The 25,447-nt window shown below is 50.1% G+C and overlaps 1 protein-coding gene across 1 annotated transcript in view; it reads left to right on the forward strand.

Annotated features, from left to right (window-relative positions):
• LOC135829857 (DENN domain-containing protein 1C-like) overlaps window positions 1-25,177 on the forward strand; it is a 33,604-nt gene extending 8,427 nt beyond the window's left edge. The window contains exons 8-22 of the mRNA XM_065342241.1: window positions 1,763-1,824; window positions 2,377-2,425; window positions 2,853-2,902; window positions 10,914-10,964; window positions 12,127-12,172; window positions 12,758-12,859; window positions 13,626-13,751; window positions 14,016-14,044; window positions 14,330-14,487; window positions 14,831-14,883; window positions 17,857-17,928; window positions 18,958-19,008; window positions 19,611-19,745; window positions 20,481-22,074; window positions 23,731-25,177. Of these exons, the coding sequence (XP_065198313.1) occupies window positions 1,763-1,824; window positions 2,377-2,425; window positions 2,853-2,902; window positions 10,914-10,964; window positions 12,127-12,172; window positions 12,758-12,859; window positions 13,626-13,751; window positions 14,016-14,044; window positions 14,330-14,487; window positions 14,831-14,883; window positions 17,857-17,928; window positions 18,958-19,008; window positions 19,611-19,745; window positions 20,481-22,058 (2,562 nt within the window). The 3' untranslated portion in view covers window positions 22,059-22,074; window positions 23,731-25,177. The remainder of the gene's footprint in view (window positions 1-1,762; window positions 1,825-2,376; window positions 2,426-2,852; window positions 2,903-10,913; window positions 10,965-12,126; window positions 12,173-12,757; window positions 12,860-13,625; window positions 13,752-14,015; window positions 14,045-14,329; window positions 14,488-14,830; window positions 14,884-17,856; window positions 17,929-18,957; window positions 19,009-19,610; window positions 19,746-20,480; window positions 22,075-23,730) is intronic.
• Window positions 25,178-25,447: the final 270 nt, after the last annotated feature.

Raw genomic sequence — 25,447 nt, forward strand, 5'->3', positions numbered from 1 at the left:
CAGGGCACATGAGAAGTCCATTGAACCTTTTGCTCGGCAAACCTACAAGAAAGTACTACTCCCTGCTCAATACACAGTGTTTGGGGATTTCACCCCTCATCAGTTCACTAGTTCCACGAATGTTTGTGCTGTGTCATGTGTACTTCTCTGAACTGAAGTCATGTGGCACGGAGCCGTGTGGCATGCGCAAGCATTCACACACGTACACTCGCTGCATGAAGACATCCATGCACAAGCATACACTCACTGCACGAAGACGTGCATGCACAAGCATACACTCACTGCATGAAGACGTGCATGCACAAGCATACACTCACTGCACGAAGACGTGCATGCACAAGCATACACTCACCTGCACGAAGACGTGCATGCACAAGCATACACTCACTGCACGAAGACGTGCATGCACAAGCATACACTCACTGCACGAAGACGTGCATGCACAAGCATACACTCACCTGCACGAAGACGTGCATGCACAAGCATACACTCACCTGCACGAAGACGTGCATGCACAAGCATACACTCACTGCACGAAGACGTGCATGCACAAGCATACACTCACCTGCACGAAGACGTGCATGCACAAGCATACACTCACCTGCACGAAGACGTGCATGCACAAGCATACACTCACTGCATGAAGACGTGCATGCACAAGCATACACTCACCTGCACGAAGACGTGCATGCACAAGCATACACTCACCTGCACGAAGACGTGCATGCACAAGCATACACTCACCTGCACGAAGACGTGCATGCACAAGTATACACATAACAGTGAACCCCCAGTGCAGTGTTGACGCTGCACGAATTGCCACACTGTCCCCGTGTCAGCATTAACTTGTTGAAGAATGTGTCAGGGTTTCTGGCAACTTTCTGGCCAGGGGGTTATGGGTTGGTAGTAGTGTTGAAACGATCTCACCAGATACTCGTTAGCTCGCTCGCCAGAAACTCGGCTCGTTTTTGCGGCCAGCTCGTTTGCACTAACGAACACCGTAGTCCGTACACATGGCAGTACATGTCGACCGGGGAGTCGTAAAATATTTTACGACTCCCTGGTCAATCGAGAGTCCAGTCTCGCGCAAAGTGAAAATCACTCGCAGTTACAGTGACTGTATGCCTGCACGACACTTGAGTTGTTTCAGTTGTCGTTGCAGCTTTGGTGGACTCTACTGATGTCTTGTTCCGCATCTGCTGACCTGTCGCAGGATATGCTTCGGTCACCTCTCCATTCGAGTGAAAGTTACGCTCAGTCGTTTGGAAGTTTTCTCCCGCGATGCAGCGAAGACCAGGGCTACTTGCAATCTTTGCAAAACGGTCTATTCTTACAAAGGCTACTCGACGACGGCGCTGAAAAGACATCTCGAAACCAAACAGCAGTCCGAAGTGAAGCAGCAGCAACCCCAAATGCCGGCGGTGATAATTTGAACCAGCTGAAAAAAATCGAACTTAGAAAAAAATTATTCAAAAAATCATATTTGCCACATCAATGAAACTCGTTAGCTCGCTCGATAGGTTGCTCGTTAGTGGAACTGATCGCTCGTTTGTTATAGATACGCTCGTTTCAACACTAGTTGGTAGGTCTCGATTTATAACTCGATTTTTTGTTGTTGCTGCTACTGTTGCTGCTACTGTTGCTGTTGTTGCTGCTGTTGCTGTTGCTGCTGTTGCTGTTGCTGCTGTTGCTGTTGCTGTTGCTGCTGCTTTTGCTGTCCTGACTGTCGTCGTTCGTGTTTTCGTATTGTGCTGTATAATAGATCAACTTGACAGAGTACATCACAAACATTGACCCAGTGTATATTCTCCATCTGTTTGCTGCGTAAGTACTCCTGGTGTATAGTGCAGTAGAGTTCTGTCGATCCGCCCCATCTCTACTTTCCACCCCCTGTCACTTTTCTACCTGTGAAGTAATGACTTCATTGTACCTACCCTTATGTGACAACATACTGTGTTTGGCTGACGCACGCACTGCATGCCACGGCAGGTATTCCTGTAGATTCAACTGTGCACACTACACTATGGGGTACAGCTAATCTTCACTTTTCTTGTTGTTGAGCATTGAACTACACTTGGCAGCCTTGATCTAATACCCACTCCCTGCCGAGAAAGAAAACAGCAACTGGAAAGCAATACAGTGGGGGGGGGGGGGGGGGGGGGGGCAATGGTACTATTGCCTTGCACTGCTGATACTGGACATGTAATCACTGTGTGTACATACATGTATATATGTAGGTATATACCAGTATAGGTATACTGTATATGATGACCACTGTGTGTCCCATGCTGCTGCTGCTGCTACATGTCTTGTGACCAATTGGAACAATAACTGTTTTAACACTGTCCTGTATCGTGTTTTGTGTGCTGTTTGCAGTATGTTGTTTGAGCGTCGAATCATCATCACATCAAGCAAGCTTAGTTTAGTGAGTACTCCAGTATTTGATGCATACTATACTATTACTACCAGCATCTCTTCTCAGTGATTTGCCATTGATTTCCCTAGTACAGTTGCGCTCACTGAAATCCGACCCAATGTGTAAAACTGGCACCCTCAACTTCCACGGCCCTTGACGCCCTGGCAGTGGAATAAATGCGGCTGGACGTACACATGTACACCCACAATGATGTAATCGGAACTGGTCCAGGGCGCCAGCTTTGCACTTTGGGCCGGATTTCAGTGAGCGCAACTGTAGATGATTCAAGATTCAGCTTTTCTGATACACTACTACATGCACTGCTACTACAGTGCTGCTCCGTGAAATCTGATTGACTGAGTCCGTACTGTGCTGTGTGTATATGTGTGTGTGCGTGTGTGTGCGCGTGGGTGCGTGTGTGTACGTGCAACTACAGGTCAGTGCGTGTGTACACGGAGCTGCGTCTCTATTATACCCTCTCAACTGGTAAGTATATTCCTACGAACCAGCACTCGACTACCTCTTGTGTTCTGCCATGATGGATCTGTTCTCTGACTATTCTAGCAACCTTTCATTGGTGTGTATTGCTTTTGTTTATAGTTACCCTGGCTTACTCTAAACAGCTTCATTGTCAACGTTTTCAGTTCCGTTCAATAGGTCAACATTTCGGTCATTATGGCTATAATCCGGAACAGGGTAGGTGCTATCGCATTAATGCTGATTGGAAGTGTGGTATGTGTGATGCGTGCGTGTGTGCTTGTTACTTTTCCTCAGCGCCCAGGTCAACACACTTTCGTCAACACCGGGTTTCCGCACACAATCGAATCACAGTTCAGTTTTACTCCACTCAGGAGAACACAATTCTTCAGACCCATGGAACATAGGAAAATCACAACAGCTACAAACTTGTAGAATCTAGAGCACTGGTCCAACACAACAAGAACCAAAAATTACCACCCGGCCAGCAACATGTGCATGCGAACAACTCACAGAACAAAAGGCACATGCTTCCAAAACCAATACACACTCCGGCCCGGCCGGCCCGTGTCGCATATGCCAGCGATACATGCATAAAAGGAAGTACAGTGAGAAGGAAGTAACGCAGGTCACATGAAAGCGCGTAGCATTCCCACGTGTAAGCTAACACGCACTACAAATCACGTATCACAGACACAGCGCCTAGGGGACAACTGCAACTGTGCACTACGCACACATTCAAATACAGCTGTAGACACGCACTGCATAAATCTACAAGTACTCGTACAAACTGTGCAGGTCAGCGACACCTGCAGCATCTGCTGGAACAATGGCACAAGGGAGTACTAAGAATAAGAAAACGTAACATTCCCTCCCTCATGAGCGAACGTGGGAAAACTGAGCGAATCTAATGCCTATACGCTATTGGGCAAAACCCTAACTTGATACACAGCATTAACAACGGCGAGCATGCCAGTTAATGTCACTCATTGAGATCACTTAGCCGGACTTCGGCAGAGGCTGGGAGAGTCACCTTGACTGCCGACGGTTCCACATCTAGGGGCACCAAGCGGTGGACGCTGCGCTTGTACACCTTCCCTTTGACCTTCACGTCCACTACGCGCACCTTCCCGTCCTTTCCAGGATACGTAGCGACCACTCGACCAAGCGGCCACTGAGTCCTTGGGAGCGATTCGTCCAGCATCATCAGGATTTTGCCGACTGTAACCGATGCACTATCACGGTGCCACTTCGTCTCCAAATTGGCTCGAGCAACAATCTCGCGGAGCCACCTCTTCCAAATGCGCTTCATCAGATCCTGAAGCAACTGCCAGCGACGATGCAGACCCCCCTCCGGGGTTGCTTCCAACGCTGTTGCAACTCTCGAATGGCCAACCAAGAAATGCAAAGGCGTTAGCGGCTCCAGGTCTTCACTTTCCTCCGAAAGCGTTGTCAATGGCCGCGAGTTGATGAGAGCCTCGGCCTGCACCAATACTGTCTGGAGCTCTTCTTCAGTTAAATCAGCCTTGTACAGCACAGTCTGGAGAACTTGCTTCATGGAGCGCACGATCCGTTCGAACACGCCGCCGAAATGAGGAGAACGAGGCGGATTGAATTTCCACTCAATCCCTTGGCCTGCATACTCCGATGTGAGGTCGGCATGGTCAAGCTGGGCGACTGCCTCCCTCAGCTCTCGCTCTGTCGCAACAAAATTGCTTCCATTATCAGTAAGCAACATCTCGGGTGTGCCGCGACGCTTGCAGAATCGTGTCAGGGCCATCTTGAAGCCAGTCGTGTCGAGAGAGGTAACCAGCTCCAAGTGACACGCTCGAGATTGCAGACACGTGAACACTGCCACATACCTCTTCTCTTGTGTACGTCCTCGACCTCTCTTCACTAGAAATGGTCCGGCGAAGTCCACAGCGGTGCGGGCGAATGCCAGAAGTGGTCCTTGCGTGCGGAGGTCTGGGAGAGGACCCATCCTGGGAGTGGCTGGTTTGCGCCACACCTTCTGACATCCCACGCAGTGGTGCCGATGTGACTTCACCATTTGCTTGCCTTTCACAAGCCAGTAGTGATCGGCGAGATTGGACAGGATGTGATTCGTGCCAATGCTGTGTCGGCATCGCTCATCCTCTCTCCGAATGATCAGCTCTGTCACTCGGTGTCGAGGTGGGAGAACAATTGGCGATCGAAACTCAGATGCCAAGTGGTAAGCCGTACGCAGTCTCCCACTAACTCTTAATACGGGGTATCCACTCTGTTCGTCGATGCGCGGTTGCAACTTGAGAAGAGGGGCACTGCTTGGCAACTCCTTCCCTTTTCTCAGCGTGCTCGTCACTTCACCATAGCTCTCATCTTGCGCACGCATGATCCAATAGTGCTCCGCTCTTTCAAACTCAGCTGGTGAGAGCTCGGGCACGGCAACCTCCTTGCTGTTCTTGATTGCAATCTTCACACGGGCGTCGCTGAGCGTTAGCTGTGGCAGTCGGCTCTTGCGGCGATTGTGTATGGCACGCATGCACCAAGCTGTGACCCGCACAAGACGGCTCCACGAGGAATAGTTGTTTGGACTTAGCCGCAACGGTGGTGACATCATTGCCGTCATCGTGATTTCAGGAGTCTTGAGCATTTGTGGTAGCTCCTTCGGCACAGCTATCCTGCGATCTGGCCATTCGCTCTGTTGCTGTGCCAGAAACGTTGGTCCATGCCACCACCTGCTCTCCTCTGCCAGCTGTGTGACTGTCATCCCACGGGTGGGGAGATCAGCTGGATTTCTGACTCCGGGAACATGACGCCAGTTCCGTGCCATAGACTGCTGTTGGATCTCCGATATCCGGTTGCCGACTTCCAGCTTGAACTTTCGGCTGGGTGATCGAATCCAATACTGGACATTCATGGAATCGCTCCAGTAGTGGCTGTCGGCTGCTCTCACACCAAGAGCTTCGCTAACGTACGTCCCAAGACGCACACCCAGGACCGCTCCCTGCAGCTCTAGCATCGGAATGGATCGACGCTTGATCGGTGCTGGTCTTGCCTTGGCCATCACCAGGGTAACCTTCGCTGTACCATCTGGTCGCTCTGCTCGAACGTATGACGCAGCGGCGTAGGCCCGTTCTGATGCGTCGGTGAACGTGTGCACACTCAGACCCATCGACGTTGTGCTATCTTGAAAACAGCGATCAATGCGTAGCTGTGTTAGCTTAGGCATCTCAGCAAACCATTCTTGCCAAGCTACCGCCGTCTCTACAGGCAGTGAGTCGTCCCAGCCGAGCCCCGCAAGACATAGTTCCTGGAACAACAACTTGCTCCTGATGGTGAATGGTGCTAGTTGCCCTCTGGGGTCAAACAGTGATGCCATGCGACTGAGGACGGTGCGCTTCGTGCACGCAGCGGATGTGGGTTCCTGATAGTGAAACGTGAAATAATCTTCGCTGACCATCCACGTTACGCCCAGTGCCTTTTGTGAGGGCTGTCCAGACGACTCTTGTGCCGTTATGGACTTAGACGTGGCCGGCGCGCGGTGCTCCGGTGGAATTGATTCCATCACTGCTTCACTGTTGCTCAACCACTTCCGGAGATGGAAGCCGCCTTTCTTCAGGAGGTCTTGTAGCTGAGACCGAAGACGCATTGCTTTCTGGTCGTCAGGCAAGGACTTCAACATGTCGTCGACGTAGAATGCCTTGCGAACTGTGTCACTGACTGCTGGGTCGTAGTTCGCTCCGAAACGCTCGGCCGTCTCCAGCAAAGCTCTGCCTGCTAGGTATGGCGATGCACGGATGCCAAACGCCAACCTGGTGAACTCATAGGCCTTGACTCCGTCCCCGGTCTTCCAAAGAAATCGGTGATATCTGCGATCTTCAGGCTGTAGTGACACCTGAAGGAACATCTCCGACACATCAGCAATCAGTGCCACGGGGTGCATGCAGAACCGGATCAGTACTGTGACGAGGTCATTCTGCAGTCGCGGCCCAGCGTACATGTGTTCATTGATGGACGTGCCGTTGAAGCGAGCTGCAGCATCAAACACAACACGGACCTTAGTTGTAGCCTTGTCTTCGCGGACTACTGCGAAATGCGGCAGAAACCATTGCTCACGGCCACATTGCTGGACTTGATCAGATGTCAGCTCCTGAATGTACGCCTTCTGTAGGTACTCCTCTAGCACCTTTGCATAGCGAATCTGAACGGTTGGTCTTCTCTCTAGAGACCTCAGTAGCGAACGCAGCCGATCCTCGGCCTGCACTCGGTTGCTCGTGATCTGAGGACGCGCTCCATTCTGCCAGGGAATACCGACAACGAATCGACCATCTGCGTACCCTAGCTGCTGTCGAGTCATTTCCTCAGCATGGCGTTCGTCAGGTGACAGGTAGCTCTCAGCAGACGGTTGCATGCCGACCGCTTCCAAGTCCCAGAAGTTACGGACAAGCGAGTCGAGGCCTGTCTGTGTTAGTTCCAGGGCATGATGGGTGTGCTGGACAGAGCTGTCTTGTATGGCTGAACCGAAACAGACCCATCCCAAGGGTGTGCGCCTTGCAATGGGCTCACCTGCCTTGCCAATCCGTTCTTCCTGTGCACTGTGCAGTGCTGCTGAATTTAGCCCGATTAGGATGTCGATGGCGCGTTGATTGCTTGCAGCAGGGAAATCAATGTCTGCTAGATGTGGCCACTGGTGACGCAGACGGCTCCAATCAGCAACGTGCACGTCGCTTGTGATCTTTGGCAGCACATATGCCTCAACTTCTGATATCTCCTGGCTGTCATATTGATGAAGGGACAGAGACACCACCTCTCGCTCGCCTGAGAGAACTTGACCGCCTAGCACACCAACATGCACTGGCTTGCGCTCTCCTCGCAGCCGTAGTCGGTGTGCAAGCCTCTCTGTGACAAAGCTGCATGTTGATCCAGAGTCAAGAAGGACGTTGGCTGTGGCAGTCACTGTTCCATTAGCGACCTTCACCGGTATCGTCATGAATGAGGTCAAGCCGGCCTCGTCGTCATTGGTTGGCTGGGATTCGCTGTTCACATGGTGGCTAGCCTCTTTTCGCGTTGGTGTTGATGGTGTAAAACTGCCTTGTCGTTCACGGTGCAGTAAATGATGATGCTTGCCTTGACACTCTCGGCACACCGCTGCCATGCAGTCTCGTGCCCAGTGCCCATCTCCCAGGCAGTTGACGCATAGCCGTAGGTTCCGGATCGTGTCATTTCTCTTTTGCACGGGCAGACTCTTGAATTCGCCACAATCTGCAATATGGTGTGCACCCTCGCACTTACCACAGGCATGGCTGTTGTCTGCATGCTGTCTTTGCTCTGAGGCAGCTTGCTCTTTTCTGGAGTTGCTGCGGCTGCTAGAAGCGACCAAGTTACGTTTCGGCCCAGGCTGTGACGAGTCGCTTGATCGTGGAGTCCCAGGACTGGAGATAAACGTGCGCTCCCTGACTCCATATTGCCTGCTGGGCAACGGCCGATTACTCTTGTTTTGGTGCTCCTTGGGCTGCAGTGATACTGGTGGGCGGTCTCCCAGGCCAATTCGTTCCTCAACACGCATCTGCTTCTGGACGTGTGTTATTAGGAATTGCGAGAATGCCTGTATGTCACAGCTGGAATCATCATAACGATCGAAGTAGCGTGCCAGGAGCCGTCGAGGAATCTTCCGGGTTAGCGCCAGGTATAACTCTCTGCCTGGCTGCACCTGGACTGCTTCCATGTTAAGCAGGGTATTGCGGAGCCGAATGGCGAACTTTTTCAGCTGGCTGACGTCACGCTCATTGGTCAAGACTGGCCACTCCATGAGCTCTCTTTCCTGGTTGTTCAGCTCTCGGTCTTGGCCACCGTACCAGCGTTCCAACTCGGCCATGATTGCTTTATATGCGCCAGGTCCATCCAAGACATCAGCAATCAGCTCCTCTGCAGAACCATCAGCAAGGGCCTCCCTCAGATGCGCAAGCTTGTGGTTCTCCGACATCGCGTAACTGTCGTCAATCAGCCGAAGGAAACGCTGCCGCCACTTCAGGTAGCTTTTCACCTTCCCATCAAACTTAGGCAGCTCTAACGCCTTCAGGTGACTGGTAACAGCATAAGGCGAGTTCCATGGCATGAATCCAGGCGATGCCATCTGGTGTCCAGGCAGTGCCAGCTGAGGTCCAGGCAACAGTGTTTGCTTCGCTGGTTGGAACGGCACTGCTCCAGGGTTGAGTGAGAGTGTCTCAGTCATGGCACTGCACAGTGAAGCTGCTTGCTCGGCTTTGTCCTTGTTCTTCTGTTGTTTTTCCGATTTTTTCTTCTTCGGAGTCATCAGTCTTCTCGGTGCAGCGGGGCTTGGCTGGGCCGGTCCACTTGCTTCCAGCAGCATTGGACGCACGGCGTTACCAAGCACATGGACTTGCTGCAGCTGCTGCTGCCGTGGCGGCTGTGACGGCGGCTGCTGCTGCTGCTGTGACGGCGGCTGCTGCTGCTGCTGCTGCTGCTGCATATGTACTGGCTGGGTAGTGCCGGCAGCTCCGCCTCTGGACGCAACTCCTGCGTTGGCCAGAGCACGTGTACCAACACGCCTGGAAGCAGGCCCATAGTGACTAACAGTACTACTATCAGTGTGGCTGTTATCACTTTCACCACTACTGGCGTTAGTTGTAGTTCCAGTAGTTGTAGAGTCACCAGCAGTGTCACTACTTGAGGCGCTACTGGATGACACATAGTGGTCTGACTCTTCAGACACACCGTCAACGACGTCCAGGACATTCTGCGATAGCTGAGCAGCTGCTGTTCCTGCTACCAGTGTATTCACATTTTTAACACTGGTGCGCGCGAGTGGTAACGGAGGATCAGTCGTAAACCTACTACCGGTAACTGCACTGTCCGACTCCGCTCGTGGTGGCATACAAGATCGCAGAGTCGCACTTGCGCCGTCACGACTTCGTTTGAAGACCACGTCCCCGTCCGAAGCAATTTCTCTACGAGGCGACGGGCTAGCTCCTGCCGCCGACTCGTGCGCAGATTCTTCTTCGGAACGAGCTTGCTCCAAGGCTTGCCGTTTCTGCAGGACAGCTAGCTTACTCTGCAGAACTTGTTCCTGCAGTGCAGCAATCTCTTCTGCCACTCGCACTTCGGCCTCTGCCCTTTTTCTGGCCACTCGAGCTCTCTCCAATTCTACGAGTTCAGTGCTCCCAGGACTGGCACGAGTACTCGAGCGCTCACTTCCAGAAAATCCATATCGCCTGGGTTCCTTTCCTTTCGTCGATCTGTGGCTGATACGCCGCTCCTCACTCATGGCGACGACTCTCAGCAACCACGGAAAGGCAAAAGGATCCCGTCGGAGGTGCCAGTTTATGTTACTTTTCCTCAGCGCCCAGGTCAACACACTTTCGTCAACACCGGGTTTCCGCACACAATCGAATCACAGTTCAGTTTTACTCCACTCAGGAGAACACAATTCTTCAGACCCATGGAACATAGGAAAATCACAACAGCTACAAACTTGTAGAATCTAGAGCACTGGTCCAACACAACAAGAACCAAAAATTACCACCCGGCCAGCAACATGTGCATGCGAACAACTCACAGAACAAAAGGCACATGCTTCCAAAACCAATACACACTCCGGCCCGGCCGGCCCGTGTCGCATATGCCAGCGATACATGCATAAAAGGAAGTACAGTGAGAAGGAAGTAACGCAGGTCACATGAAAGCGCGTAGCATTCCCACGTGTAAGCTAACACGCACTACAAATCACGTATCACAGACACAGCGCCTAGGGGACAACTGCAACTGTGCACTACGCACACATTCAAATACAGCTGTAGACACGCACTGCATAAATCTACAAGTACTCGTACAAACTGTGCAGGTCAGCGACACCTGCAGCATCTGCTGGAACAATGGCACAAGGGAGTACTAAGAATAAGAAAACGTAACAGTGCTTGTATGTTCATGTGTGTGCGTGCGTGTGTGTGTGTGTGTGTGCGCGCGCGCGCGCGCGTGTGTGTGTGTGTGTGTGTGTGTGTTTGTCACTGACGATGCTCAGGCAACATATCTTCGTTCCGATCATGCCAACAAAGCTAATCGACTATTGCTGGTAAGTACATAACACCTGTGTTGACTAAACACACTAGTGGGCATCATGATTAGACGATAGCAGGGAGTCATAGTATCTTGTGAGGCGGCACGAAAATAAGGTTCCCTAAACGCTGACATTTCAACCTGTACTTTGAGGTTCTGTGTGATCCGTGATCCGTGCGACTTTTGATCATGATCTCGGACTTGACCTGCTGACTGCCAACGCAGCCCAGATCTGCGATGCCTTAATTTGTTAGCTCTGGTTAATCCACTCTGCCCATTGTGCCACTGGAGCAGGCACCCCTGGAGCAGAACCCACATCTTTTTTACACCCCGGTTGCCTGTGTCATATGCCTAGATGCTTCTAATCCCTGGATGATGCTAGTGTTTCTGTGAACCAGTCTGTACATGTAGTTTGAGCTGGTGGTGTTCTTCACATGTACAAGTAGTTTATGCCGATGTGTTTTGAGTGGAGAAGCTCTCATACACCATGCACTAATGTAGGCAATCATGTAGGTAGATCTCTTGGCGAATGAATTACGCCAGTACACTAACTAGCCTGCTGCTGTCCGTTGTGGTGTTGGTGCTGCTGCTGTTCGTTGTGGTGGTGGTGGTGGTGCTGCTGTTCATTGTGGTGTTGGTGCTGCTGCTGCTGTTCATTGTGGTGTTGGTGCTGCTGCTGCTGTTCGTTGTGGTGGTGGTGGTGCTGCTGTTCGTTGTGGTGGTGGTGGTGCTGCTGTTCATTGTGGTGTTGGTGCTGTCCGTTGTGGTGGTGCTGCTGTCCGTTGTGGTGGTGATGGTGCTGTTCGTTGTGGTGGTGGTGATGGTGTTCGTTGTGGTGGTGCTGCTGCTGCTGTCCTTTGCTGCTGATGACGATGATGGTGTTGTCATTTGTATGGTATTTGACTGACATACCTGTGCCTTGTAGAGACTAACATGTCCAAGCCGCGGGGGGCTTCAACAGAGCTTGGCTTCTCTTCTCATTGATATTATGGTGATGCGTACAAAGTACCATAACCTGCAATGTAATAATTTGTGTGTTGTGTTGACTCTGGGTTCGTAGCATCCTTGAAAACCCTGAAAATGTCATCTTCCCCCCTGGGAATTCCCTGAAATCCTCTCAAATTTTGTATTTTATAAAACAATGTTGTGTTGTGTTGTGTTGTGTTGTCCTGTTGCAGTGCGCCTATGCCGTTCCTAGTTGGTGTGCACTCATCTGTCATGGCGGTACGTGATTGAGATTGTATCTCGGCTTTCTTGAATGCTCATACTCCCGTTGCTTGTAAAGTTGATGCAGAACCGGTTGCTGCTGCTGTTGCTGCAGGCGGTGACGCTGGTCCTGGTGGTGTTTATGCTGCAGGCAGTGATGCTGGTGTTTATGCTGCTGTTGCTGATACTGTTGCTGCAGGCGGTGATGCTGGTGGTAGTGGTGTTTATGCTGCAGGCAGTGATGCTGGTGATGCTGGTGTTTATGCTGCAGTTGCTGATACTGTTGCTGCAGGCGGTGATGCTGGTTGTAGTGGTGTTTATGCTGCAGGCAGTGATGCTGGTGCTGGTGGTGTTTATGCTGCAGTTGCTGATACTGTTGCTGCAGGCGGTGATGCTGGTGGTAGTGGTGTTTATGCTGCAGGCAGTGATGCTGGTGGTAGTGGTGTTTATGCTGCAGTTGCTGATACTGTTGCTGCAGGCGGTGATGCTGGTGGTAGTGGTGTTTATGCTGCAGGCAGTGATGCTGGTGGTAGTGGTGTTTATGCTGCAGGTGCTGATGCTGTATTATTGCTTGTCTGTTGTATTGTTGATGATTCTGTGCAGAAAATCAGAAAAATGCCTCTCGACGAAGTGGTGGTGTTGGATGCTGATGCAAACACGCTAGAAATCTACCACGACGATCTCAGCCTCATTCCTCCCGATGTGGTACGTTGCCTGTCTTTTGCGTGTCTTTTGCCTGTCTTTTGCCTGTCTTTTGCCTGTCTTTTGCGTGTCTTTTGCGTGTCTTTTGCGTGTCTTTTGCGTGTCTTTTGCGTGTCTGGGATTAAAAACACTACTTTACGGCAGTACAGTTGCTCACCGTAATTCTATGTTGCAGCAACGTACGGTGTTACAATAGCGCACTGGAAGAATTGTGTAGTCTACATGCCATAAGCCCATTGGGTATGGCGGAAAGTGGAGTGTATGCGTACTGCATGCGAGAACAGTAGAATCAGCAATGTACATGTACTGTTCATCACCCCACACACAACCATGTTACTAGTATTAGGTGGCTGTGTGGGGTGTTGATGGTACAGACTATGTCATTGCACAATGGCCTTATTGCAGCATGCCTTTTAGTGACAGTGTAGTTCACGTTAGCTGAGAACATTGCACATATCTTATCTGGACTGAGCCTTCGTGGAAGTGCGAGTTTCCAAGTCCGAAGTCAATGTTGAACGGTCTTTGCTGGGATGACAGCTACACCATAGCTCACATAGCTCTCCCATAGCCTAGGTACCTGCTTTGAGTCCTCAAGGTGACAGTCAATGTTTTCTTTCCAATTTTCCTCTTTCCAATCCCTCAGCTATCGGTAATGAATATTTGAACTTGGTCTTCTTTTGTTTTACACTCAAACCAGTGCCTATGAACAGCACAGTCCTAATAGCGTCAACATGTCTCCTCTTTATGCGTTCTCTTCTCTCTCTCTCAGATCGGTCCTCTGAAGGATACACTGAAGAAGCACACATCAGCGCTGGATGAGACTGTGGCCAAAGCTTTCCTCGACGCCTTCGTCTATCTTATCGGTGGATATCGAGATGCGCTGAGATTTCGAGAAGTAAGCATGGTGTGGACGGCATCATGGCTTGTCATTGGTGTTGACTGCATGTCTTTGATGACCTCCCCTTGGTATTGGTGTTGATTGCATGTCTTTGATGACCTCCCCTTGGTATTGGTGTTGATTGCATGTCTTTGATGACCTCCCCTTGGTATTGGTGTTTAGTTGTGTATTTTAAAATTATAATGCTGCACTCATGTTTCTTTGTGTATTGTCGTGAAACTTTCTGTGTGTTGTATGTTTGTGTGTTTGTATTCCTTCCAGGGCGAGCAGATCAAGTTCGATGCCATGGCGTAAGTCTCTTTTCTGCTGATATGTGTGTGTGTGTGTGTTTGTGTGTGTGAGGGGGGGGGGGGGGTATGTGTTTGTGTGTGTGTGTGTGGGGGGGGTATGTGTGTGTGTGGGGGGGGGGGGGGGTATGTGTGTGTGTGTGGGGGGGGGGGGGGGGGGATTTAGTTACTGTCTGCACTCGAGAGAGTCAATGTGTTTGTTGCCTGACTGCTGCTGTCCGCTTATTGCAGTTGTTCGTCCATGTGTGTGTGTGTGTGCGCGCTTGTTTCTGTGCTTGTGTTGCTTAGGTTTATTGATTCACGTCCCAAGCAGATGCAGCCATTCTTGCAGAAAGTCCTTCACCTCCAGCAGTTCCAGCAGTTCATGATGGAAAGGCTACACCGACTCAACCAAGGCCAGGGTCTGAGAGATGTGTTTGAGAATGCCATCACATCTTCATCACAAGGTTAGTGCACTACTAGAACAGTGGAGACGCCTGCCGCGTTATTTTCTGCACCACACACACACACACACACACACACACACACACACACACACACACACACACACACACACACACACACACACACACACACTCTCTCTCTCTCTCTCTCTCTCTCGCACACGCACACACGCGTGCACACACACACACACACACATACACACTACTCATCCTTGATCTGTTTTCTGGTCGTTGTTTTTCTCATGCATGTATCAAGCCCTTGTCAGCAGTATCCTTGTTCTATGTCAGTTCCTGGCTGAGTATATCCTTCAGCTGATGATCTTGTGCTTTTATTCGGCATGTGTAGACTCAACAAATTACCTGAACAAGTATGCACTATGGGTCAGGTCCAAGACAAAGGTACGTCTAGTGCTCTCTCTCTCTCTCTCTCTCTCTCTCTCTCTCTCTCTCTCTCTCTCTCTCTCTCTCTCTCTCTCTCTCTCTCTCTCTCTCTCCTTTTCTGTGAGAGGTGTTTCTAAGGGGCAACATTTACAAACAGTGACAGTCACCAGAAACAAGTACAGTACTAATTGATATGAATAGCAATTAGTACAATGTACTGGTCTACCAGAGTAACAAAACAAGAAAAATGGAAGTTTTCATGTCTATACGATAAGAATTGGCAACTATTGGCACAAGTTGTTTACGGGATCGTGCCTTCAGCGTCTCGGATCTCCACACTATCTTTATAGCTGGCTGGCCAAGTGCTTATTGACAGCGAACAAATCAGAATTGCGATGATGCTTCAAATAGGCAGTTTATCGTTGTCTGTCCATGACATTTTTTTAACTGCCAAGGAACGAACACTAATCCCCAAACAAGAGAACAATACAAATTTCACCCGCTGGATAAGAATGAAGCGATAGAGACAAACTTAAGCTGGGGTACGCACGCAGGGAACTGGAAAGACGGGGGAAAGTTCATAATGTTAGCACCAAGAAGTCGTGGGAGGCGAGATCTCAGTGTTGTGGGTAGCTTGAGCAGCGTCGGGCGCCAATGAGGTGAACACTGTGATAGAATCACACACTTTAGACGAGAGCAGTCGCAGCGCTCCCTTTGGCGTTGGGCTCACAAGTTTCCATTTCTTGTGTTACATTAAAACATCTTGTCTGTACATGTAGCGGCATAACCAGCGCACTGCAACATGGCCGAGCGGTATTGAGCATCCACCGTGGCTAGTCACAGGACAATGGAATGGAAGTTCTTGTAGTTATAGAAGCTGCTGCCAGAATTGTGAGGCGCTTGCATATTGATGTGCTTCCCATCGATCGCACCAATGCAGTGTGGGAAGTTCCACCTCGCATAGAAATCTGTCGCTATAGCAGCCCGTTCAGTTGGTTTGGAAGGGCACTGTATGTACTTGTCAACAAGACCAGCCCAGAGAGCTTGGCATACATCGATAATGATGTGGTGGGCAGTGGAGTGGCCCACACGGAACTGGATGGCAATGTTCTGCATGGACTGTCCTGAGGCCCGATATCGCAGCGTCAGGGCTAAACGTTCCGCATTAGTGATTTCCGGTCTTGTTGCGGAATTCAGCTGGCGTCTCACCGGCAAGAACGGCTCTATCAGGAGGAGTAAGCGGTCGAAAACAGCCGGCGACATACGCACATACTTGAAGTGCAGGTTCTCGTCTACACTTCTCATCTGCACAATGTCTGATTGATACGACCCCCGGTCTGACCTGTGCTGGTAATAATACGGACGAACACACCAACGTCTGGTCCGTGCTGTCCTCCGACGCCGAAACGCGGCAGCTAGCAGCAAACAGGCTGCCGCGACATCCAACGCTGTGTCCATATCCATCTTGCCCTTGCGCTGCTAGCTTGCGCTCGTCTCTCACAGATGAAATAATGAAGAGACGACGTTAATTTTGTTGCATCGATGGAGTTTTTTTTAGACAAGCTGGCATGGCTGCCAAGCTCGGATCATGCCACATGCATACAACTCAATCGGTAGAGCATGAGACTATTAATCTCAGGGTCGTGGGGTCGAGCCCCACGTTGGGTGCCAATGTTGTCTATCTTTTTATCTATGTTGAGTGCCCATATTATTAGCCGGTCCCAGCCAGACACAAAGCACCGAATTGCATTGATAGGTAATCCGTTATATTTATCAAGGGGACGAAACAAAGACAAGACTGACTCCACAAGACAAAGATTAGACTGAGCAATGGATTAGGGAAAACTTAGGTTTACATGCAGTTTCATGACAGAGAATGTGTACGGTGTAATTTATGAGCGCGCCCAATTATTTGGGCGCGCATATACATGTACATGTATGTGTATCTCCAGCAAGATCAAGGAGTTGTACACAACTCCACAGAGAAGAAAAATATGTTTTCATGGTACAACCAATATTCGGCGCATATTTATTTCAATTTTCGGCTATATTCGGCCAGGGCCTTTTTGGCCTAAAATTTGTTTGCGGCCGAAATTTTGTTTTGCAATGTTCAGTGTGACAGTGTGTGCAGCAGCAGTACATGCTGAAATTTTAATACGGCCGAAATGTGTTTTTAGCCCTGGGAGACTGAAATTTAAACGCGCCAACAATTTGTGGACTTACAGTACGGGTATCTGTGTCTGCATCACTCCGAACCACCTCTCCAGTGTAGGAAAGGCCTCCTGACGAGACTGGAAGGGCTCTACGCAGCAAATTTCATTGCAATATTCGCCATTCGTAGATGGGCGAAATCAACACAAAACAAGCCAACAGGTGCGACGCCTTGGAGGCTACGATTCCCTCGAGAAAATGAAAACCGGACAGTGAGCTCATCGACGGAATGCCGTCGAAATTTGTATAGTGCAGCGCCAAAGGGTTAAAGCACTAGTACTGGGAGTTCATTTCTTGTCAATGTGTTTCATACTACATACTTATACACTGTATAGCGTATTTTCCAGAGTATAAGCCGCACTTTAAACACCAGTAATTCACCCAAGGGGTCTTATACTACGGTGGTGAAATGAGCGGGTGATGAATAGGGAAGATGTCTGTAGACCGTGACAAGAAATCTGGGTGCGGTGCGGCTTATACTCCGGAAAATAGGGTACATGCTGGGTACTGGGGAGAGGGTAGTTGTGTGTGTGTGTGTGTGTGTGTGTGTGTGTGTGTGTGTGTGTGTGTGTGTGTGTGTGTGTGTGTGTGTGTGTGTGTGTGTGTGATTGGTACCTGTAGTGTAGCGTTATACACTCATATTGTGTACGGGGAGGGGGTAGTTGTGTGCCATCGTTACATGTAGGACTATGAACTAGCAGGCTAGCAGCATACCGTGTTGCCATGTTCCTGATCAGTCTCTCTCCCCTTCCCCACTCCGTGCTGTGTGTATACTTGCAGAGGGGATTCTCTGAAATCTCGTCCATGACGTCTACACAAGTCTTGCCATCCATGAAGACTGCCTTCTCTCATGTAAGTACACACTGTACTACAGTCAGACCTCGCTGCTAATCCCGTCCTCTTTTATCCGCATTCCTCGCCATCCGGAAGAAAATGGTCGGTTACCGATTTACAGCGTATGCCATGCATACATACAGTATGTGTGTTCGATTATCCGGTTCCCTCGCCTATCCGGATACTTTTGTGGAGAACAGATGTGTGCGGTTAGGCAAGGCCTGACTGTACTACTGAACTTTCTACACTCTTATCCGGGGCAGTCTGGGACCAGGCACTGCCCATATTGACTTTGAAATGTTCGTAATGCTGAATCACATACATTTTGATGGAGAAAGGCCATATATTATATATGGCATGTGACGTCACTATTTCCACAAAAGTGACAAAAGAGTAGTAATATTTCCACTACAACTCACCCACAGGGTGCCCGGTAGAGCGAGGTGCCTGTAACTTGTAGGTCTGGATAAGAGAGATATGAGTGTAGTACAGTGCTGTTTGTCGCCGAAGAAATGGGGGGGGGGGGGGGGGGGGGTCAGCCTCCTAGCCTAGACCGTTCTTATTTTCATGTATTGCAGTCTATGCACAGTTGAGTCATCGTGTATACATTGGTATGCTATGCTTGATGAAACTCTAGCCTGGTCGTTCTTCAGCGCTCGACAGTACTGTATGCTGTGTACTTGACACTGAATGTCTTTATCTTTATTGAAGCTCAACAACATGTGAGAGCAGAAAGGAAACACTGTGTAGTGTGTACTGCCGTGTTCTGTTGTGTGTGCTGCCGTGTTCTGTTGTGTGTGCTGCCGTGTTCTGTTGTGTGTTGTATGTTGCTGTATACTGCTGCGTGCTGTTGTGTGCTGTTGTGTGCTGTTGTATACTGCTGTGTGCTGCATTGAAGAATATTGGTAAATGCGTGCCACATGCACCCAGCGGCCAGTGCAACAGCACTTGAAATTTGGATTCACAAATTACGTTCTGACGGTGTACTGACTGTGCACTGACTGTGTACTGATGTATGTGATGGTCTTGATGTTGGGCTGTTCTCAGATTCACAGCCGTACCAAGAAGGGTGTCAAAGGCCTCAAGCAGCTAATGAATGTAAGCATTTGCGCCTGTGCATCTATGTGCCTGTGTGTGTGTCTGTGTGTGTCTGTGTGTCAGCGTGTCAGCGTAGCGGAAGAACTAAGCGCCGGTGGCAATGTTGTGTTGTTGCTGGCAACATCCAGTCTTCTTGGCTGCTTGTTCTTTGTCTTTACACTATAATTATTGTGTACGCAAGAGGTAGCCTTTTTTTCTTATCTCCCTATGTTGTTTGATGATAGGTTGTTGCCATGAAACTCTGCGTAGCAACGAAACAGCCCTATTTTACTTCCTTTTGTGTACCTGTAGCGTACTACACTCTGTCCATTCCGGGCATTCCGGGCATTTGAACAGTATATACACTGTGTAGTACATCAGTGGAGTAAAGACTCAGCTAGCAACCAGAATATCTCTAGCTTTATCTAGAACGTTAGTCTGTTGTCATATCGCATCGCATTTCCTTTTGGTGTCCCCTACTTGAAAGTCTAGTAACATTGTGTGTTTGTGTTTTTGTGTGTGTGCGTGTATGCGTGTATTTGTGCGTGTGCGTGTGTGTCTGCATGCGCGCACGGGTGTGTGTACGTGTGTGGATGTGCGGGTGGGTGTGGATGGATGTTTAGGATGAGAAATCTGGTGGCAATCAACAGATGACTGGGATGTCAATCAGTTCACCACAGCTGGAATCCAAGAAATCACTTAGTGTTAGTGAGCTACTCTCGTCTCTGCCTGCTGACAGTACTATACGCAAGCAAGTGGTAAGTCTATCGTATGTGTGTGTGTGCTCTCTCTCTCTCTCTCTCTCTCTCTCTCTCTCTCTCTCTCTCTCTCTCTCTCTCTCTCTGTCTCTCTCTCTCTCTCTCTCTGTCTCTCTCTCTCTCTCTCACACACACACACACACACACACACACACACACACACACACACACATGCACACACACGAACGCACACATGCATTCACGCTCATGCCCATGCATAATGGAGTTCTAGCGTGCCAGTGATCCCGATTTTGCGACATGGTCATGCTTTTCTTTGCATTGTCTCCCGGGATCCAACATTTCTCTTCTACATATCTGGAAAATGGAGGCACTATTTCAGTTTCGACTGCATCTGGCCAACTTTTAGTTGTTCTCCCTCGATCCAGGTTACATACTTGATGCAAAGTTTGTCAGAACGTTTATTCGCACAAGAAATCAAAAGCAAGTTCTACGTTTAGTGTAGAGCAAGCTAACGTATCCATGAGACTGTGAAATTCAGAGATTTTGCCTTGAAGTTCCAGGAGAAATCATCGCCACTGCTTGGAGGGTATGGCAATGTCTGATTTGCTTACATATTCTCTCTGTGTGTATCTGCCTCTGCTCATGTCTGGCACGTGTGTGTGTGCGTGTGTGTGTGTGCGTGTGTGTGTGTGTGTGTGTGTGTGTGTGTGTGTGTGTGTATGTGATGGTACATGGTACGTATGTGTATGTGTATATGTATGTGTGTGTTTGCAGCAGAGTCAGAGACCCAAGAAGCCACCACCGGTAGTACGTCCGTACTCTGAGTACCGCGCTACCAAGACCCCATCGGTGTCGAGCGGTGGCGATGTGATAGGTCGTGGGAACTTCTCCGCACCCACCGATTCACCCCTCGACTCTGTGGAAGCAGTGATGCTTGAGGACCTTGATGATCAGGTCATGGATGGCAGTGATCAAGCTAGGCTGCATGGCGGTATCGATGACACAGTGACGGCCAACAGGGCTGCTACGGCAGCTGATGATCAGAGTGACGACTCTCACGTCAGCAGTGACTCACCGGCTGTCGACGATCTGCTCGGTCTTAGTGTTACCATACCATCGCGTTCTCAGGTCACTTGCCTGGCTAAGGAACTCTTTCTCAATTTTGATCCCGTTTCTGAGCCTTCACTTCTGGAACCAGCAACATCGTCCTCATCAGCAGCCACAGCACTGCCAGCAACGTCCGTGGTGCCTACCACCAGTGCCGGAAGCAGTAGCAGTGCAGCAGCTAGTAGCTCCGAGGCTGGTTCACCCTCGCCAGTATCCTCGTTTGATCCGTTCCACTCGCCGCGCCACGTAGCCGCTTCCTCCACCAGCGATACGGCGGATAGCAGCAGCAACACCAGCGGCACCAGCAGCAGCAAACCATCAGCAGCAGGATACAGTCGAACATCTTCTGGCAAGCTGTTTGGTACTCACGTCACTGGTATTCACAGCACAGCGTCCACGGCTAGCGTCAGCTCAACCGGCACCAGCTCCACCACCACCAACACTGGCGACGACGAGGACTGCTTGGAGGACTTCTCATCGCTAGCACGGCAACGCGCCCAGTCCATGATTCCGCCATCCACTTCCGTGTCCAAGGATGCGCGTACCAATTGGCGAGCAAAGCGCAAGTCGGCAGGAGGTACTAACGGTAGTTCGGATTCCTCCGCCAGTATGCGTTATTCATACGTGCCACCCAGCTCATCCACTGCAGTCGTGGAGCCCAGTGATGCGGCGGCTGATGGACATCGCCAGCACCCCCGCACCACCAACGTGTCGCGCGCACCAATGTTCACGGCTACGTCGTCGCCGTCGCGCAGCCACGCGGATCGAACAACGCAAGCTACTTCGGTGACGCCATTCGACACGCTCACGCAAGCGCCCGATTACCAGAAAGTGTGTAGATCGTCGACATCGTCAGCAACCTCGTCAACGTCGACGCCTGGTTACATCCCTGGCATGTCTACAGGTGCCAATTCCACACTGCTATCTCAAGCAGCAGTATCATCATCATCCAACTCTAGTGCCAATCTATATGAGGTGTGCAGCACACAGCAACAGCTGCACAGGTCCAGTACAGTGAGTGCCAGTGACACTGATCCGTTCACAGCGCTCGACGGCGGTATTCGTCCCCGGCCAACAGTGGGCAGCAGGCCCCCGCCGCCGCCGGCAGAGAAACCCGGGCCACCGATCAAGCCGTTCCGTCGCAGCGACCGCGGTTCTCCCGCGGTGTCACCGGTCTGCTCTCGCGCTGGTGCCCCGCTTGAATCGCGTCCAGAGCTTGAGTTTGATCCACTGCGATTCTCGTAGCACCGCTGGTATGCAGGTAAGCTGTATCCATAGCTACTAGCATGGCAGTTGTCATAGCTACCGTTGTTCTGACTTGCTATAAACTTGACTACAGTCCATTCATCGGAAACTGGCCCGCTGGCTTTTGAAAGTCGGATTTGGGCCGAATTGAGGATCAAAAACCCACTTTAAATCTCAAAAATCTGGGTTTTGGATCTGCTTCTCCATACATTTTGCCATTGCATACCTGTCCTAATATTGTAAAGCCTGGCGTAATTTCTATTTCCCTGTTCTTGGACTTTTCTGGCCTCAAATGTGGCAAGGATTAATTGCACGGGTCACACAATGCAGGATGTACTGTTGTTTTCACGATATGTACAACTATGTGAGAGAGACACCAAAAAGTTAGGGTGCCAGTTTCCAATGAATGGACTGTAGTGCTAGAGTAAAACCTTAGTAACTGTGATAACAACAGCTCTAAGCTAGTACCTTGGTAACTGTGATAACAGCAGCTCTAAGCTAGTACGTTGCAAGAAAATGGACGTCCAGGTTCCTGGAAAAGTACCTAACTGTAGTTTGTAAACCAGTAGGTTGCCCCGCTGCCCCAACACTGCTCAATGAAACATTCCACACACGTGTGTGTGTGTGTGTGTGTGCTAGTGAAGCTTATATCAGATCCGCTCTGGTTTAGCCACCCACACTAGTACCCAGTATTACCTTCACTGGGGGCAGGGGTAACTGCAGTTGGATCCCGGGACGGATACCCTGATGCCGTCAATCCTTTTTCTGCACCTTGTCCTCACCCACTTACTGAGGTGTGGTGAGCCCATAAGTGGGATCATTTCAAGTCCACCCTAGTTTGGGGATTTCAGGGGGTGTCGGCCGTTGGGTGGTTCAATGGCCAATTGAGTCATCTTTCCAAGATTCCTTTTGAGTCTCTCTCCCCTCTCCCGGGGAGACCCACGTGACCAGTTTTGGCAGTGAGCAAGTACAAGTACAAGTACAAGTGTGTGTGTGTGTGTGTGTGTGTGTGTGTGTGTGTGTGTGTGTGTGTGTGTGTGTGTGTGTGTGTGTTCCCATATGGTGCAGTGGTATGTGCAGCGATTTCCAATCGATAGGTTGCGGGTTCGATTCCTGACGATTATGGTCACACATGTCTTTCTTCTCTTTCTCAGACTCTTCCTGCTTTTCTTTCATTCAGCTGGGTGGTTACCAACAGTCAGTGCATGCCGGAGTATGTGGTGTGATGTGTGTACGGGAAAAAAAGTTAAAAAAATAAAAAGACCAAAAATAGGGATTCACTGGCCAGAAAAAGTCACTTCAAAATAGCTGTATGGTGTAGACCAGGCTGAATAGTGACGGTCAATTCTTCAGCCTTGCAAGCTGTTGAATGGTGCAATCCCAGCACAAGTTGCTATGGCTTCTGCCGTAGCATTGCTATCATCGCCTCCGGCGATGGGCGTCAAAGGTCAAAGGTGTGTGTGTTAAGTTGAACTATTTAACTGTTCAGTAGGCCATTTGAACCAGCCATGTGACCGTAGTGCAGAACGTACACAATGCACTCACTGCTGATTTGCCTGCACCAACAAACTGGTCCATGGTGTGTGTGCTACTGCTTTGCTTAGATTGACTGGTGACTCATACACTGCTGTCCTGCTGTTTGCTGCTTCTGCTTTTCTTGCTCTTCTGATAGTGATGATGCTGCTGCTGGCCATACAGCAGTCAATGCCCATCATCATCGCCATCATCATGACTGTTGTTGATATGGTGCACGGTGTCCTACTCGGCATATTCACACACCGCTGGTGGCATGTACCACTACTGACTGGTCTGGTGTGCGTGTGTGTTATCACCATCGCTGCTGCTGCTGTACACACACACGGGCGTATGTGCACGCGCATTGCCACTGCCTGCAGCTGTCGTACATGATAGTCGCAGGGCAGGCGGGCAGTGCAGAGCAGGACAGGCTGCAGCTCCATTGCCCAGTCAGTGCACACTACACGTCAAGAAGTGAGTGTGCATGTGTGTGAGTGCGTGTGTGAGTGAGTGTGCATATCTCCTAGACTGCACTTGTAGCTTGCTATCGTCATGCTACTTTGCCAGTAACAGTAGCAGTACGCAAGCCTGCTAGCTGGTAACATGTAGATTGATTCTAGTATCATCAGTATCATCACCCTTGCCTCCCCCTCCCCCCCCCCCTGTTTTCTGTACATAGTACCTACCCCACTACTGCTATGAGTACCCTGGTGGCACTGATGTTGCAAGGGTATTTCCCTGCCACCTGCCCGTACTGTATTATTATGTATGTGTGATATGCCCTATTCTCTCCCCCCTCCCCGCCCCTCCCCTAGAGTATGTATGGACATGTTCACAGCAGTGATTTTGTGAACTATTTTTCTCAATTTTTTTAGTAAGTCCCTTGCCAGTATCTCTTCAATGCGGCGCTGGGTGGGCGAAGACTGGGGGCATCAACTGTCACACACATTTATTGCCAATGAATAGTCTTTTAAATTAACCAATGTGACACATTGTCTGGCCATATTTGGAATATTTTTCTTCCTTTTTTTGTGCGTGGTAGCTTGGGTTGCTGGCTGGCCTCAAGCTATCAGCACTGTTAGAGACTACCTGTACTCTGCACTGTTAGAGCGAACACATGCTGTTGCTGTTGCTGCTGCTGCTGCTGCTGCCTCTCATGGGTCACCAACTGTCTCTCTCCCCCCCCCCCTTCTTTTCTCTCTCTCTCTCTCTCTCTCTCTCTCTCTCTCTCACACACACACACACACACATGCACACACACGCACACACACACGCGCACACACACACGCGCACACACACACACACACACACACACACACACACATCTTCTTTTCTATTTCCCCGGCCGTTTGAGATGGCCTTTGAACGTGTGCGTATGTGTTCGTTATCAATACTTACTACCACCCATCTGTATTTTCTCCTTTTCTCTCTCTCTCTTTCTTGTGTTGTGTATATGTCACACGTTGTAGCTAGTATAGTTGTGCCCCACCGATCAGTACATCAGTACATAGCATTCAGACCATTCTTCACCATCATTATGGTTCGTGTGCAAGTGTCATGATGATCTTTGAACTATTTTGAATTACTGCTATCTTTCTACTGGATCCGCAATTCCACATGTCCCGCTGCTGTTGCCTGTGGTTGTGGCGGTGCTGCTGCTTGTGACGGCGGTGTTGCTGCTGCGTGTGGAGTGGTGGTGGTGTTGCCGCTGCTGCTGGTTGTGGTGGTGGTGTTGCTGCTGTTGGTTGTGGTGGTGGTGTTGCTGCTGCATGTGGAGTGCTGCTGGTTGTGATGGTGGTGTTGTTGCTGCTGTTGTGGCTTGCGGCGGTGTTGCTGCTGGTTGTAGTGGTGCTGCTGCTGATAATGTACTCTGT

This window comes from Sycon ciliatum, chromosome 13 (assembly GCF_964019385.1).
Source record: "Sycon ciliatum chromosome 13, ocSycCili1.1, whole genome shotgun sequence".
Lineage (NCBI taxonomy): Eukaryota > Metazoa > Porifera > Calcarea > Leucosolenida > Sycettidae > Sycon > Sycon ciliatum.